Below are 18,067 nucleotides of genomic sequence, written 5' to 3' on the forward strand. Positions count from 1 at the left end.
AGTCTTAATCAGCTTCTCAAATATTATAATTAGATGAAAAGTGTCAATGAGGAAATTGCAGAGCAACACGAAAAACTCGTGATGCATCTTTCTGTTGCTCAATACGTGCTACATCAAAGTGTTTTTCAGAGCGTTAAGGATGCCCGCGAAAATACGCAGAACTGCCGCGTAACTGTCCATTCGATGCACTTTGCGTGTATTCGCGGGCTTCTTTCACACTAGAAAAAGCGCATTTATGTAGCACATATTGAGCAACAGAAAGCTGTGTCGGGAGTTTTTCAGGTTGCTCTAAAATTTTCTCATTGACACTTCTCATCTAATTATATTTGAGAAGTTCAATAATGAAGACTAATTATGCAATTAGGCGGGATTCAATAAATAATATCAGTATCTCCAAGCAACGGCAAACAATATTACCTTGGTTCTGTCCAGTTACGTGGCATTCGCATATTTTTCAATCTTGGTGCATGAAAGCTGGGACAACCTGTATATGTGCAAGAGAAGCAGAAGCACAGCTACAGATTTGCAACCCTACTCGAAGAGCGACGAGGTGATGAGCAGTAGTTGAACAAGGAATATAGCTTCAGCAACATTCCTTGTTCAACTACTCATCACTTCATGCCTTCATCTTCCTGTAAACTTTGTTCTTGTAAGAGTGACGATGTTCATAGCTTGTCTAAATGACAAGTTAAGCCACTTATGCATAGTCATGCTTATGGTGATATCACACTTGGTCATGTTCATCAAGAAAGGTCACCAGAAGATTCAAGTTTTAAGGCACTTGCTCTACAAACGCCTGCACGTTTATCTACATCAGTGAGTACAAACACATATTTCAGCTGAACATCCCCCTTTCCACCTTAAATACAAGAACTTCCGGCAAAATCAGAAAAAAAGCGAAGGGCTCATGCTAGCAGTAGAGGGCGCTGCAGGCATACTATGTGTAATGCAGATCTATAGTAGCTGGTTTTGTTATAAATCTCGACTGCAACTTTTTTCTTAGCAAGTAAAAATATTTCTCATAACATACTTCCTTCAAAGACCAACATTTCTTTTTCTTCTTTTTACCCAATATGCATAATATCTTGACAAAAATGGTTGTGTTAGCTTGCATGCAACAGAAGAAAAGTTGACACAACTTCAGGGAGGCAACGAATTAACTTTAATATAGCATCAGTTCGCAAGCACAATGAACAAACTTAGTAGCAGCACATATTGGTATTGTAAGGCACACAAACTGACATTCAATGGGAAGCTATTGTACAAAACTTTCTTGAATCTGGGAGATGATGAGTAGGGCTGTAATCGTTCACATATGGTATCACAGATGCAACTGTCCAGGCAGACTAGATGTTGTGAGACTCTGGTTAATGCTCGCAAAACCTTGTGTCTTCTCTATGTCATGCTATCCAGGTTACAACAGGACTTGGACACTTGTGAACTGTAAAGAGAGGTTTGAAATATTATTGTTAATGATGACGAAGTAGAAAAAGGCAGCAAGTAGGCAGTAGTAAAAAGCAAGAGAAGTTGCAGAACACCTATAAAACACATAACATAGTTTTACAAAGCTTAGAAGTTGTACTAATGTATGTTGGTGCCATTAGCGCATAGCAGCAAATGAACCATAATGTATGCCAGACTGTACTCGAATGGCTTGTCACACTTCAATTTTTTGTAGCTATGTTTTAGTATTTGGTGCCTTCACTGAAAAATAAAAAAATCACAACATTCTGTTCCACCACAGTAGCAAAGCAGAAAGTTGGCCAAGTTGGTTCAGATACATGATGGAAAAAGTGTAACTTTAATGCATACATCTCTTAAAGCATATGCATACATCCTTTAATGTCCTTGTGTTTTATTCTGTCTGTATGCATTAAAGTTGTACTCTTTCCACTATGTTTCATGGCACATTTTGCAGCTAATATGTTTGCTTTCCAGGTTGCAAATACATTAATTGCAATGAATCCAATATATAAAGCACGTAGATTGCCCTGAAAATGCCCGTAACCCACTTATCTTTTATATTTACACTCTGCAATATGTTGGAATAAACCCATATTTGTATTCTATAATTCTCTGATACCATATTTGTGCGTGTTATATTCAAATTCTCTGCATGTTGTATTTAGCCTGACTGTAGGTACAGTCCTTCTAAAGCCATAGAAAAGAAAATTTTTTCTGTGTCTTCGTATGCTCGGGTTCTGGCATAGAGTAGAAGCAGATTATAACGAACCAGGGTGCAACCATGAAACAAAGGTATACTATACTTAAGCAACCATACTTACTACACTATACTATATGCGAGAAACAATTCTTACAAAAAACTTCACGTTGCATATTTCGAAGGAGTGTGCATATAGGGTATAGTACAGGAAGGGCCTACCCCAAATGTCATAGATAACAGCAGCCACCTGTATGGAGTGCTTGCCTGGTGCAAGTGGCTGTTTTGTTTCCAGAGCATGCTTTCATTGTTGAGTCGTGTTGCTTACATGTGTAGCTGATTCATGTCACAAGGGTTTCTCAGTACGGTGGCACAAGTATGCCATGCCAAATTATAGATAACATGCAAATGTTAACAAGTGCATCATGAAGTTTACAAATATTTGTTTCGGATGTAGTGAAGTACTTGATATATCGAACTATCTTTTGTGCATTAGGCAGTTACATTATAACTAAGTTTAACTCTATTCCGCTCAGGACTAGCATGTACAATCAACTTCCAGTAATTTGACCCTGACAGGACTACTGAAAGCGATAGAATTATCTGGCAGGTCTAATCAAACAAGATGAAGAAAAAAATGCCAAAGTGCAATTAATTTGGCTGCACTTGCTCGAGTTTAACACGCCTCCAAATCAAATGCGTGCCCACTTTCTATGTGTCCAAAATAGAAAACTGATGCAGCAATGACTTAAAGCTCCTAACCGTAGTAGAAATGTAACGCGCACCCGATTGTTTTAGAATGGCGGCCTGTTTCCTAAAGTCAGCTTCGCTGCATAAGTTTTGAGGTCAGCTTCGCCGCAAGCACTTTACAGCCATGTTACGCAGTAAAGCCTACAAACGCCGCTAAGGCGGTTCTGGTTTAGTATCCGATTGCACTGAGCATGCAATTTTCGGTTTAATTTCCTCAGAAAAATGAAGGCGCCAATTAGAATCAGGTAAATACCGTAGTCAGACATTGTGAACTACCATTATTGCTTGAACGTTTTCCTAGGGCAGGCCGAAAATAGGCGTTTTCGAAGGGAGATGTGTGTTCAATGCACTCACTGTCCTCTAAGCTCCACCAAGCAGACGTTGCCACTAAAGGGGTCTTATTGGGGTCACCAAGGGGCCAGGCGCATGTGTGTGGACTGATCATGTTCGAGTTATCCGGCGAGTGCCAATTTTAGGACCTAAATAATGAACGTTTGAGCCTACACAAATGCATGGGCTCCAGCTCGGACCTTCGGTTGGGATCGAATTAACCAAAAAGTCCAATTACCCGTATTGCAATAACAGGAGTTTACTGTACCAGGTAACAACGGAAAATTCTTTGTTGTATAATTTGTGTTGATTTCCCTGCATACAGTTCAACAATGTTGCGATTTTAAGTTGACATGGCGTCACGTGTAACAGAGTACACAAATCTATGTAAAATTGTATTTACAACTCTGATTTTCCAAATGGATGATTCGCCAAGCTATGGTAATGATGTGATAATTTCATTATTGTGAAGGTTTGGAAGTTCCAGTACTTGAACTTATCTAATAGGGTATGCAGCGCTGTTTCATGCACATGGCTGATGTGAAGACATGCGAGCTTTGTTAATTTGATGTGCTTTTCTTAACGTCCATTGAAGATATACAAATGTTTTTACAAGCCTCAACTCCATTTGCCAGCCACCCTGAAGAGTACACAGCACGCACCAAGCAGCCAATTATTAGTCTAGCTTGGCTACTCTGTCTCCATGCACCTTTTATATCCATTCTTTCATACTTCTTATTCCTCCATCTGCAGCACATTGTGCGAGTCAGGCTAGCTGTGTTGAGATCTCATTACTACTTTTTTACTTCGCTGCCAAACATCCCTATTTGTAAAGCAACGAAAGGGGCTAGTAAGTGCATGTTCATGATTACGTTGCGTTCTGTTTTACACCGGCCAAAAAGGGAACAAGGACGCTAACGGCGAAGTGCAAACTACCAACTCTTTATTTTTGTTAGAGAACACGTTACCATACCAAGTGAAAAGGGCGGGAGGGGGGACACTGATATCACGCTATCACGTTGTCACGTGGCATATCAGTGTCCGCCAACCCCCCATTTTACTTTGTATATAAGCGTGTAGCATGTTCTCTAACAAAAATACAAATATGGAAGTATATGCTTTGCCTGTCGGCGTCCTTGCTTCCTTCTTTGTTATTTTTTTGCCGGTGTAAGACTCAGCGCAATGCAATCGTGATCCCTATTGGTGTCTGGCTGCTGAGAGAGGTGGGTGTCTGGCTGCTGAGAGAGGTGACCTAGCGTGAGCTTCTACCAACTACAATTTTATCCGCTGATCCGACACCTCGGCTTTTTGGGCGCCTTGATATACACGGGACATGAACAGTGCAATGACTAGAGTGCAATCTGTTCAGGCAACTGAAAGGAACTCACTTCTTTGGGGGCCTACGGGCCACCCTGAGCACAAGCTCGCCCTGGCGGACGCGCTTGAACGCGGCGATGGCTTCAGCGTGTGACAGGCCCTCGAAGGGCTCGCCATTGAGTGAGAGCAGCTGGTCACCCTCGCGGAGCAGGCCCTCGGCTTGGCCCCCGGGGAAGAGGCGCCGCACGTAGATACCCAAGGCCCCGCGGGGCGAGTCACGGCCGCCTACAACGCTGAAGCCCAGGGCGCCCCGGCCGGGGCCTTTGACGAACGTGACGGTGAGTAGCTCGCTGCCGCTAGAGACTCCCGCCGCCCCGCCCGCGGAGCCAGTGTCCCGGTGACGCGGTCGGCGCGGCAGCGTGCACAACACGCCGCTGCTGTACTGGGGCGTCGCCTGTAAAGCAAGGAGTAACCACAGTCACACACTGAACATGACCGACAACTACTTTTGGCAAGGAAACGGCGATGACTCAGTTCGAGGTAAAAGGAAGCGAGGCTGACTCGTGAAAAGATGGTTGCGCAGCAGACAAATGAACGGTGATGGGGCATGCGCAAACGGGCAACGTAAGATCAATTTACAAACGTGATTCTGAATTAAAGCCGCATATAGCAACGAGGAAGGAGTGTAACGCAGAGTATTCGCGAAAACACGATAAAGGCTCTCCGCTGATATAGATATAAATTATAGACGAAGCAGCATACACTTAACTTCGGCAGACGGGCGCCACTAAACTAGAAAGTGTAGGCTGCTAATCTGAAGCACGCATCGCCCATATGAAAAATAACATGTTAGTTACGTTCAAGACGTATTGTTTTCGTTATGTTTCATTAAACGGCGTAGTTAACATTGCCCACATTTTTCTGACAGAAGGCCTACTCAGCAAGCATAAGCAAGCACAATTACGTCTTTCAATTAGGCCTCTGCGCCTTTCCCTGTCCACCTTGAACGTCCTTATTATGATCTCTTGGCTGTCTCTCCCCTCCCCTCCTGTGAGGCACAACAATGAGAATCAGATGACGATTAACAATGTAGAAACACCATCCGAAATCACAAGCATGTCGAAATCTCACATCGAGATGGAATGCTGGGTCAGTCACCGCTGCCAGAAGCTAACAGGTCGCCTACTGATGTCGTAATGCAGAGTATATATCCTACTTGTGACATGTGATGCAACGGTGTGCTGTATCATTCGACTGCATATTACACGCTAAAGAAGTGTTTGCACCCTGTGAAACTTATGTACCCAAACAATAATCGGCATATATATCTTGCGTGCCTTTTCTTTAACGCTGAGGGCGCGGTATATTCAGATCGCGAACGTCGTGCGCCTTATCTGCGCGCGTGACATTGCAGTCTTAACAGGAAAGTATCTAGCGCGGAATATACAAGAAAGAAAACGCAAGCGGGACAGATCATTATTTGAGGACAAGATAGACTAGAAAGGTTTTTTTTTTTTTCAGACTGAAGCGCTCACTATTTTCAACACTTGCAGATTGCTGACACCTAGAAGTTGAGCAGAAAAAATGACGCAGTGGACACATGAGGAATGGGCGTCCTGTCCTGTCCTTAACGCTGTTTTTTTTTTGTCGTTGTTCCGGTTCAAGCCATAAGGAACCAGTCAAAATGCCTACTCGTCTCCACCTAGATCTTGAGACTTCACCTTGCAGTGGGTGATAGCGGCACAAGACGCGAGGCTTGCGCTGGGAGATAAGATTAGGAATGACAGCCATCGAAAGAAGCTATATTCGCCAGCATATTGCCGACCCGTCGGCATCTTTCTTGTCGGGAAGCCGTCATCTGAACAAACGAAGCAGCTAGAGATAAGCATATACATCACTAGAGAGACCGCGAAGCATTTGCACAGACTTTACCCTCGCACATAGGCTGACTGTTACCGAACGATCTCGATACTGGCAGAGTACTGGAAGAGTACACATTTTATAACTTATGTCCATTTATTTGAAGACAGTTCCTTATTAGCAGAGGAAACCAAGGTCCGACTTTCATTCCTAAGCCTTGCCTCCAAACTGCGGCACCAATGTCACCGTGACGTCACAGGTATGGCGGTGTTATCGCGTGTCTGGCACTTATTCACACAGCAAAGGCTTCCTGAAGATTGCCAGGTTGAGAGTTTGCTTGCTTGGGGCTGCAACGCAATATTTCTGTATTAGAAAACTAATTAGTGCGGAGCCGGTGGTGCCAAAAACTATAAATAGGTACGGGAACTTCTAAGCGGCGGCTCGTCCTTGCTGGCTTTTTGGCGTCGCTACAATTAAAATCGTTCAGAACAAATTAAATCTGTCGCGAAACTTTCAGTAGACCGTACCATATGCGATGATTTTGGGAAGTTTGGAATGCTACCCCAATCGTGGCCGCTGGCATACGTGTAACCGCGAAGCTGGAGCAGCCCTGGAGCTGGCTTCACGGGATGCCAGCGCTTTTCGAAGGCGCAGCCAACCTCGGCATGCGGTTTCAAAAATGCAGAACACGAACAACCAGAGGCAATAAAATGTCTACCAAAACTACTAGAGGGCCAAGAGAAGATCCTCGCAGCACAAGACACTGCACGAGCAAATTTACATGGTGTAGGTCATGTTTTCCAGATGGAAACGCCCTTATTGTCGGTTCTTTCTACGGAACACCAAATTTGAACCCCGTTGAACCATTCATTCATCAGCCTTTCAAGGTCACTCTTGTAGTCTGAAACGGTAATTCTTGGTGGCGATTTTAACATGCCAGGTGTTGAATGTTGTGATCTGTGTCCTGTGCAGAAGAATAGGTCATTACTTCATTCTGCATTTTGTGAGCTAATAATGACGTATGGGCTCTTCCACTTCATTGATTTTCCTAAGTACTCGTTTGGATGTGCAGATGGAAATGTGTTGGACTTCGTTTTTAGTAACAAGAGAGATATATTAGGCATTATAGCACCAGCACCAGGGATTAGTTTTCATGATGTAGTTGCAGGCACTATTTGTTGCAAAAAACAGAATTTACTAAAATGCGGCTGAGAAAGCCATTCTTCATGAAAGGGATAATTATGAGGCTACCTCTAATGAGTTAAATGGTTTCCTACCTATATTTGCGTATTATAGTTTATTTAGTAGCATCGACAGTCTGTGGGTCATATACAAGGATAAAGTGCTTTCATTGACCTCCAATTTTGTTCCGTCTAAAGTGACTTCGGCTAAGCGCCTTGCATTAATAAGACTTTACATTCATCAATTCAGAAAAAATCTCGAACTTACAAAATATACTGCAAGATAAAAACCCTAGCTTGTACACAAAACTGAAAGATATCAGCACAAAACTTTAACAAGATTTGAAGGTTGCGATGAATGCATATCTATCAGCCTTAGCAGATTAACTCAAAACGAATCCCCAAGAGGTCTGGCGGTATATTAAGAACGACAAGAAGGATAACACTGGGATCCAGGCCATCGCAAATCATGGTAAACTAATTAATCAAAGATGACAAAAGAAAAGCAGTTTTCAACAAGTATTTTCAATCAGTTTTTACAAAGCCTTGTAGCGTTGCAATTTCTGACACGTCGACAAGATTACCGGAAATGAAAAACATTGCCATGAGCGAGGAAGGAGTGGAGGCTTTGCTGTGTGATCTGAGCCCGCATTCAGATCATGGACCCAATGGAATCTCGAATATTTTGAAACACTGCTCAAGACTGCATAGCACTTCAGTATAGTGGCTAGCCGGCTTTCTTAGCAATCTAAAACTGCTACAGCGCAACATGGAAAGGAAGAAATGAACCGAGCCGGCGAGAAGGAACAGAGCGCTGACTTCCAATTGGTTTTATTGGCAGACTGCACGAAATATATAGCCGTAAGAAAGCATCAACCAACACTTCTTCACAACACAGGTGACGTGACGACGCGAATGTTCAAAGGCGACCGTTCTTTTTCTCTACGCCATTACGATACGATGTTTGAGATTCTCGAAGAGTAAATCTCCGACCAAACTTCGTGTTTGTGTCCGGTGTCCCTGGAAGTGTGGCGTATTTCACCGACGCTGCGTACCTGGCTTTCTTTCTCGCTCTCCTCAGAGACCTCTGGAATGGTGTTGTAGTTGGCGGCTGCGCCGGGGTGCGAGATGCTGGCCCTCCGCTCGGCCGGAACTCGGTGGGGCTCAGCGAGTCGGGAAGCTCCGGTGGGCGACGAAGACAGCGGGTCTTCGCTGTAATCTTCCTCGCCTTCCTCCTGCAAGCACATTCAGTTTCACCGATTATTTCTTCAGCGATTACGATCGTTGCGTAAATCGAGTAATATGGTATCCTTGTGGTGCATTATAGTCGTAAATGGAGTTCGTGAGTTACGTAAAAGGAGGTTCGAGCGCGTTTATCTCGTTCGTAAGAGAATACAAGCAAAAAAGCTCCATAACATGAAAAAAAAATTAATAGCGGGTCATCGACTCCCGATAGTATTGCTATTGTCATTGATTTGCTATTGGCAACATAGGTAGCTAGTGAGACACATTATGTTATACGTGACCATTGTGTACCTCAAAATGGGTGTGCGGACCAAAGTACTTCCTGCACATAAGGATCATGAGAACTTTAATGCGAGACGGTCATTCGTGCGAGGGGCATAATTTATTGAACTACTTTTCGTCTGTGTTATTAGAGAATATTTCGGTTGGCTTGTCAACATCGTCATCACAAGCAGCGCCTGATCAAGTCTCCAGAACAAGGGCATATATACTCCGATTAACTGTTCTGTACCCACTAATCATAGACTACGATGCACGGGTTATTGGAGGACCTTGAGTTGATCTTGACTGGCGTCAGGTTCTTTAACTTGGGTCAGAACGTCAGCACATCGACTTTCTTGCATTCTTCGCCAACGGTTAGCACCCACCGCATCCCCGCGCTGTATCGTACATTTCAGATGTGCGAGAGTGTGCACAGTCTTCATCAAAAGATTTAAAACAACTTCACGAATAGAAAGACTTGTGACGTAGCCGCATTTGACACAGCTCAGTTTCGGAGACGCCGACTGACCCCGGTATCTCCAGCGCTCTCGAGGCTGATAGAGAATTTTAGTTTTCACGCTCCAAGTTTGAGGACACAAACCGCCAGGTTTACAAAAGAATGCAAAACGGTACACGAAAGAAAACACACGGGGTACAAATTAAAAAAGAGAAAGAAACGCAAGCATGGGGTGGCGCTTCGGGAGCGCAAAGGTCTCTGTGGTAGCCGAAGCCCCCGTTTGGGCGGGCATAATCTAAAATGCGAAGGCGAAGATCTAAATCTAAAAAAAAAAATACCGACGATTACGTTACTTCCTAATGCGAAATTTGAGCGCAGCAAATAAGCTGTTTCACCTTTTCGATAGATTGAGGCAAAGAAATCGAGCAACACATGTATGCGCTATCACAGAATTTTTTTTTATTTTTCACACGTATTCCTTTAACAAAGACTCCACTAACAGTTCTTGACAGTCATGAAGGAAGCTTTGTGGTCGGAGAAATAGACTGATATATGTTCGACTTGGTACACCAATGCTTGATTCTCAAAGACGAGATCTATACAAGTGCCTCGCGAGGTTGTCACAGCCGTGGGACGCGTTACGAGCGAGAGGAACGGGATGTTCTCCCGCATAAGTGTTAGGAAATTGCTGTTTGTCTAACGGCAGCGGCAATTTCGGCTCGGGCGGTGCACATATACAGATCCGCCACCACCGATCTGGCTCTCTGATTGCCACCGCACAGGGCGAACGGCAGCGGCAATTTCGGCTCGGGCGGTGCACATATACAGATCCGCCGCCACCGATCTGGCTCTCCGATTGCCACCGCACAGGGGTTGCATTGGAGGAGGAGCGAAGAAAGGAATTAAGTTCGAGCGGGCGCTTTGACAACCGGAGACTCGCAGGAAGAGGGGGGAGGGGGGCGGCGTGTACACCCAGCGGCAAACGATGGGGGCAGAAGCGCGCGCAGCAAGCGGACAACACTATAAAGGGAGGAGGGAAGAGATAGCAGCGACTGACTGATGCCGCTGACGCCGATAGTGAGTCAACCCCAGCTGCGGAGTTGGTTTCAGGGACAACGCCGCCGATGCCGACACAAACAATATGATACCCTCGCTTCCGCAGCGCTAAGAACCAGGTCTAGCCGTGGGAAGGTGGTCACGTATTCGTCGACGTGCCGGGGCCTACGTGAAATAACCGGCGCGTCGGCAACTGAAGAGCACCCTATCCGCCACACAAGAACAGGGGGGGGACCCTTTCCCTCTCTTTCTGCATGGCGGCGACGGTGTTCTATGCAGTCACGTTATCTTGACTCTCTAGCGGCGTCAGCGGCATCCAGCGGTATCAGTCGGTCGCTGCTAGCGCTGGGGGGATGAAAGGGGGGCGGAGCTGGTTACGAGGCCGACGACAACGCCGACGACGACGCGAAACCCAGGAACGGACGCCAAAGAGCTGCGCTCTAAAAGGCGAAGACTACTCTCCGAGTCCCTCTCTCGCATCGCCCTCGACTACCTGCTCGAACTCCTTTACTCTGCGCTTTCGAATTTTTTGCCGCCATTTCAAGGAGTGGAGAGGGAGGGGAGAGGGGTCTGCCTTCAGCGGTTCTTTTCGTTGTACGTTGCTCTGTTCGATTGCCTCAGGCGCTCTGGGGCGTCGTTTTTAGTGCACATTGGTCGGTTAGGCTAGCGGAAGTAGAAGTTGCAAATACCGTGATGCCGCCTTCCACCCACACCCTTCTCACAACGCATAGTTACGAAGAGCACTGACTATGTGTTACGAGGAGCGCCGTAGTGGAGAGTTCCGGATTAATGTAGACCACCACGGGATCGTTAACGCGCGCCTAGACGAGAGTATCCACAAGCGTTTTTGCATTTCCCCCCTTGTCGTAATGCGACCGCTGCAGTCGGGAATCGAACCTGAAACCTCGTGCTCACTAGACCACGGCGGGGAACGGCCCGTACGCTATCGATAAAATGGCCCGTAGTCGTGATGCAGAGGTCATGCAGCACCAAGCACAGGAGAAAGAGGGAGCATTGACCGTTCGAAGCACCTCTTGGAGCAACAAATGTTTTCAGAAGCCTCGTTATGGCGATCCTATCTACAGGCCCTATCACGTGCTCTGAGCTTCGAAATTTCTCGCAGAGGCTTTACGGACGAGAAAAAGTTAGCAACCTGCGTGACAGTGGCTACGAAGAAATCTTACCTGACGGGCAACCAACAGGTGCACAACCTGGTCCGGTGTGGCAAGAAGCTGACGTGCCTCTTCGATTTCCACGCCTTGGACCTGATGACCGTTGATGACCAAGAGCTCGTCGCCCTTACGGAGCTGCCCGCTCCTGCACATGAAATAGCGGTATGTTATGAACACGTAACTAGCATCAGTCAACGGCTACAGTGATTGGTCGCCGTAAACACACACACACACACACACACACACACACACACACACACACACACACACACACACACACACACACACACACACACACACACACACACACACACCAAGGTGTCTACCAAGTTGACATTTCCAAAGTCTCCCGAGTTTTCCAGGTTCTCCCTGAGTGATGCAGAACTATATTTTATGTCAGGACGGGCTGAAACCATATCGTCCGATGCTGTCACTTTCTAGTAAGCATATGAAAAAAATATTAAAAAACTACTTAATCCAATTTCAATACTAAGGAGTTGTGTTTATGTTATTCAAAAAGAGAATAGAAGTAAAATGCACAGCAAATAAAGTGTCTTCAAAAGAAATTGCAAATGGAGTCAGACATTCTCAAATACGAATAAAAAGGAAATGCATAGAGAAGCAAATATTTTCGAATATGAGTTATTTCTATCTACTGGTATGAGGCCCGAACTTTGTCACGATTGAGATTCTCTCTCAACAGCTCGTAAGTCAACTTCAACTGTCCTGACATACTCCCAGCCCGCGCACGACGCCTCAGCGTTGCGTTTCACTGCTTTAAAAAGTTTAAATTGGTTTGGATGAGGGACATCTGCATCTCGGCATCAGCCAACACTTTGTTTTTTGAGCTTAAGCTCCTTTAAAACAGCGGCAGCACGCTTCCTTTCCCGTTCATTCCTGAATGCGTAGGTCCTTTCCGTTCTTGCCCTCCTTCCGCCACTCGTTCGCCCCACGGACCGTCTGAAGCATCTTGGTCAGTTGCACAGTCCACGTCCGATTTTTCGAACTCCCTAGGGGCCGCGGAAACGTCCGAAAAATCGTCTAGTTGGAAAAAATAAATGCATGTCATTTACTGCCCTCAGGGGCTCAAACCGCCATAGGAACATTCGAAAATGCTCTGAAGGCCTTTCGGTACACGTATTAGGCATATCGGTGCTCGTACTGTGACAGGAAATATCAGGTGCACGCGTGCATAATTAAGGAATGCATCCTGTGTCCCGTGGCGATAGCCCCTTCCCAAGCTTGTTATGCTTCACTGCAATACTTTTGAGTATGCTTCACCAAGTAACATTTCTATACAGAGACGAAGCTGTCTTTCGGAAACCGGCATTATGCAACGCACCATGCTTTCCAAGCTTCTAAGCCAATCGCGAGGACCACAAAGGCGGAGTCCGTGCCAGTCATGACAGCAGTGAATTCCTTCAATAAAAAACACGGCACCCAACGGCAGGAAGCTTCATAGCGAACGTAGACGCAGCTAGGCCTAGCGTTGCCGCAGAGGTAGCTACGGCTGCCAGGGATATGCGTACGAGAGCGCCGGTTAAAGGCGGCGAGGTAATCAAAATGGCAGCGGTGGTGGCTTTGATTAATGCCGTTTTGGACCTGTAGTCACGGCAAAACGTCCGGAAATTCGGACAGCGAAGAGTTCTTGCGTCCGAAATTTCAGACGTTTTGATACATTGACTTTATGGGGTACGTAGTGGTGCCGCGAAGCCGTCCAAATTATCGGGAATCCGGAAAGTCGGCCATTGAATGTACACTGGCAACTACTCCAGCCGACGACAGGGCGTCAAAGATGATTCATTACGATTCCTGTATGTTACTCGAGCCAGCATTACAGCGACTTGCGACCCTTTCAATAAAATTATAGCTAATTTTCCCTGATAGAGGCACATATTCCCAGAGTTTTCCCCGAGTTTTTCCAGACTACTCAAAATCAGTGAGAATTCCCGGTTTTCCCGGTTGGTAGACACCCTACAAGTGTGTGTGACACAAACTTGTAGGAAAGGATTGCCAAATAAAATTCACCATCGGCTGCAGTAAGTAGATTTCTTTTTTTCATGCCTCCCGTATTGGCGTTAACTTTCGCAGTCAAGTTACCTTTTCCCAGTCTGCTTTTAACCAACACGGATGAGACAGGCAGCTTGTGTTTCTACGCGTCTGTCACTTTTTCTCCCGTCTGGCAGAATGTGCACGCGCGCGCACACCCCGTGAACGTATACGGGACGTTTATAAGGCTTCCCTCACCTGGCCGCTGGTCCATCCTGCTCCAAGTCGGCGACTACGTAGCCGAGCACTGCGCCGTCGGGACCGCACTTGCCCTTGATGTACACGCCCAGCTCTCCCCTCGAGTCCTTGGCCAAGCGCACGGCCAGTACCCGCGCCCCGTCGGGCGCGCTGCGCACGGAAGCATCACTCGCCCGATGCTGCCGCGTCGGAGCCCCTTCCAGATGCGCCTCCAGCCAGAGACGCCGCCGCAGGTCGTTGGTGCTCGACGTGCGCGGTCCCAGGTCTCCAGCGCCGCACACGTCGCCGACACTGCGGCACCCCAGGTCCCCGAGACTTGCGCGACCCAGCCGACATTCCTTGCCGCTGTCCTTCGCGGAGTCGTTGTTGGCAACACACACGCTAGTCCAGGACGCGGCACTCTTGAGCGTCGAAGTGTGCAAGTGGGGACTGTCCACTTCACTGTGCGACGGCGGTTCTTGCGAGCACGCCCTGGAAAGTAAGGGAGACTCGAACGAGGAACAGCTGCGACCATCTGGGGGCGTGGAGGAGGACTTTTTCCAGCGGTTGCGCAACAGCTTGCGGTCCAGCGTCCAGGCGCGAAACTGCTCCAGCTTGGAACTGCCGGAGTTTGTAGGCGTGGACCTCTCCGAGCGCGGGCTGGACTCGGCCGCGTCTCGGCTGCTGCTGCTGCTGTCGCTGTTGTTAATGCTACTGTTTGGTGTGGTTGCGTTCTGAGAGCTGTCGCCCCTCCGGAGGACGGAGAACAGTGCTTGCGTCTTGCAGCGCAGGCTCTTGCAGTCGTACGGCGTTCCGTTGTGGTCCTGCTTCGAAGACTCAAGCCTGCCAAAAAGAAAATGTTTACATTGCCAGTTGCAAGCTTCGTAATATGGAAAGGAGTCCTAACAAAAACTCTTGACATTTTTTTTTCATGTCAGCATGACGTTAAATAATAATGCAGCCAATGATAATGCAAACATAGAAGAGGGCATTCACCATAACGCAAAAACAACGATTCCGCGTAGTGTCACCATTTAGTTATCGTTGCCGATCCTGCAAAATGCGCACGTGCACTTGGCCGTCAACAGTAAATTTGCACAACACTAAAACGCTCAGTAACACCACCAGGAGATAAGTGTGTCTGCTAGCGATTGCAAGAGGTGGTAACAATGGCTGCAACGGATCTCATTTTGTCAAGCTTCCCTTCATGTTAGCACTGAGCGATTGTAACAGTAATTGATCGTACTAAAATTCGCAGAACTGCTCATGTTACAGCAGAGGCCATTTGATGTCACAATAGAGGGTTCCCTCAATCTGCACACCTAAATCTGAACACGCAGACGCTTTCGCATTCCTCTCCCACCAGAATGCAGCCACATTAAGACTGACCCGCGACCATACGCTCAGCAGAGGAGGAGGGAAGAGAAAAGTAGAAGGCAGGGAGGTTAACCAGAATAACGTCCGGCTGGCTACCCTACACCGGGGGAATGGGAAAGGGGAAACAAAGATCACAGGGAGAGAGAGGAGGGAAGGAAGAACGCAGTATAGCTAGCGCTCGATCGCGGTGGATGTTCGGCCAAGTGTCGCGCACAGATCTGCCCCCCACAACACATTGCCGGCCACGCCGCCTCACCTGGACTTGTCCTGCCTGGACGCATCGGTTCCCTTGAATGCGGCACCAGGAGACTGTAGGGAGATCCTGTGTAAGAGCGCGGCTGCGAGCCGCTGCACGTTGGAGCCTTCCTGGGAAGACGCACGGCGCTGCGTCGGCGCCGTGGACGGCGTCGTGGCTGCGGTGGCCGCCGCCCCCGTCACTGCGCGGGGGGTCGCAGACGTGACGTCAGTTTTGAAGGGATGACTCGTGGGCTCTGTGCCGACGATGCGTGGAGACTGCACGGTCCCGTTGGCTTGAGTCATCCGCCTGTACGAAGGAAAATAAAATGTTTGTTGTGTATTAATTTTCCCGCTAACCACGCGCGGCGCTGAAGTCTCTGCTCTGCCAGATAATGACTTTCGAATAACTTCCAAAAGGTGCGGGAAAACGAATATTTTCGTATAAGAAAGTACAAGGCTCCAAATCAAGATTCTGTTTCCTACAGTTGCTAGAATGACATCTTTTCTCTCGAATGCAACACATCTCATCAAAACGGTACGTCGTTTGTCTCATCAGAGCATTTCTGCGTATTACATTTATTCGAGTAGGAAAATCAGAGTTGGCCCGAGCTAAAGCTTCCTTTTAACTACCAGAGAAACGATGGCTGCCCGGATGACGCCGAAGGAATCACAACGTTGTGACTCCCGTGCAGTACGGTCAACAACCTCGGACGATTAGGCGATCCATGGTGAAGATAACTTTCAAGCGTGCACTTTTCTGCAGTGAGGCCGCCAACTTCTCGCCATAATGTAATGACAATAATTACGATAGATTTTGGCACGGCGTAGGAGTATGGACGGACTGACAGTAGTGTCGTGAGCCGAAATAGCCCATGGCAACTACTGCAGCATAAACGTACCTTGTGCAAATATAACTTACGAGATAGACATGATAGCGCAAAGAAATCCAACTGCACATAAGCTCTTTGTTGCGTCGTCGATAAGTATCTGTCATCCCTTTCGCATTTGTTTGGTTTGACCTGACAGATCAACACAAACTGCCTATGGGCAGTTTGTGTTGGATCTCAAACTGCCCATCACAAACTGCCCAACACTAACTGCCCAACACAAATGGGCAGTTTGTGTTGGGCAGTTTGTGATGGGCAGTTCGTGATGGGCAGTTTGTGCTACCACGAACTGAACATCTTGCATAGAGAGAGTATAAAAATAAAGTGGCTAACCGAAACAGCGTCCGATTGGCTACCATGCTAAAAAGCAAACAAAGAAAAACAACAGAGAAGGCATTTAACAAGTTTAGCAAAATGGAAGTTCCCCTAACACATGTCCGCACAATAAGAATTTCATATTGTCAAAGGTGGCCGCACAGGCAAGTTGATCGCAATAAAACCGATGTTTTATTTATATATATATATATATATATATATATATATATATATATATATATATATATATATATATATATATATATATACGCCATTTTACGGTCACCCTGCACCCCTTACTGACAATGACGTAGTATTCACAGCGTCAAGTTTCGATTCTTTCATGACTTGCAAAGCTTCACACACCTTTATTGTACATTGGTATATGAAAATCCGCCACTAACAGCTCGAACCTGAAAGGGCGGTATTCTGTAGGCTTAATCAGACCAACCATGAGAGCGATTATCTAAATCGAGAGATTTAGCCTGTCGGTAAACACACTGTAGTTTTCGGAATACCAGATTACTGGAGACGTTTGGATGGGCAGCCGCAATGGTGGCGCCATATTGTAGAGCAGATGCTCGCCGTACAGGGCGCGTAGGGCTATTTCCACAGTGACCAACCATGTCCTATTTAGTTGCTGATGCGAAGAGTCCGCAGTGACGTAATCGTTAACATGCAGTACAATCGTTTTGTTCCATGGTCATGAAAGAAACAGTTCTAATGCATTGTGACTGTGCAAAGCGTCACAAGGTGTGACCAGCATTGCTACTGTAAGGTCCCTTATGGTACTGCCGTCCACGGCTTCTGTAACCCATCATTCGGTAAACGGCATAAAATATGTTTACGGACAAGCTGAAAAATGCCTAATACCAAGATGTATCGGCGCATTTAAGATTATCTGTAAATTAAAGATCACCTGCATATTATGTGTCTGGATCCAGTGTGATGGGCTGCGTACCTCTGCCCATGCTGCTGGTAGTGCGCCACCGTTGCCATGCCAGTGGTGGTAGCGGCGATGGCCGCAGCGAGCGCGTCCTCGTTGGGGCTGTCCTCTCCGCCGTTTTTGGTGCCATCGCTCTCGTAGCCGGACTCGTCCGAGCGATGCTGCGTGGAGCTCGCCAGGCTGGCCGTGTCGCCAGCGCCGTGAGCACCCACGTCTTCCTCGAGCGGCGGTGTGGGCGGACCGCCACCGCTTCGCGTGCTGCTACCGCTGCTGGCACAGCCGCCCTCCT

General features: G+C 47.1%; 1 protein-coding gene across 3 annotated transcripts in view; it reads right to left on the reverse strand.

The window, feature by feature from the left end:
- Nucleotides 1-1,139: 1,139 nt before the first annotated feature.
- Nucleotides 1,140-18,067, reverse strand: part of a (arc) — a 221,854-nt gene continuing 204,926 nt past the window's right edge. For all 3 annotated transcript variants that reach the window (XM_065452070.1, XM_065452068.1, XM_065452069.1), the window contains 7 exons: nucleotides 17,794-18,067; nucleotides 15,650-15,937; nucleotides 14,038-14,859; nucleotides 11,803-11,935; nucleotides 8,655-8,834; nucleotides 4,630-5,012; nucleotides 1,140-1,441 (listed from right to left, as the gene is read on the reverse strand). The exon at nucleotides 17,794-18,067 is cut by the window's right edge and continues 32 nt beyond it. In XM_065452070.1, coding sequence (XP_065308142.1) covers nucleotides 1,396-1,441; nucleotides 4,630-5,012; nucleotides 8,655-8,834; nucleotides 11,803-11,935; nucleotides 14,038-14,859; nucleotides 15,650-15,937; nucleotides 17,794-18,067 — 2,126 coding nt within the window. In that variant the 3' untranslated portion in view covers nucleotides 1,140-1,395. The remainder of the gene's footprint in view (nucleotides 1,442-4,629; nucleotides 5,013-8,654; nucleotides 8,835-11,802; nucleotides 11,936-14,037; nucleotides 14,860-15,649; nucleotides 15,938-17,793) is intronic.

This window comes from Dermacentor albipictus, chromosome 2, assembly GCF_038994185.2.
Source record: "Dermacentor albipictus isolate Rhodes 1998 colony chromosome 2, USDA_Dalb.pri_finalv2, whole genome shotgun sequence".
Lineage (NCBI taxonomy): Eukaryota > Metazoa > Arthropoda > Arachnida > Ixodida > Ixodidae > Dermacentor > Dermacentor albipictus.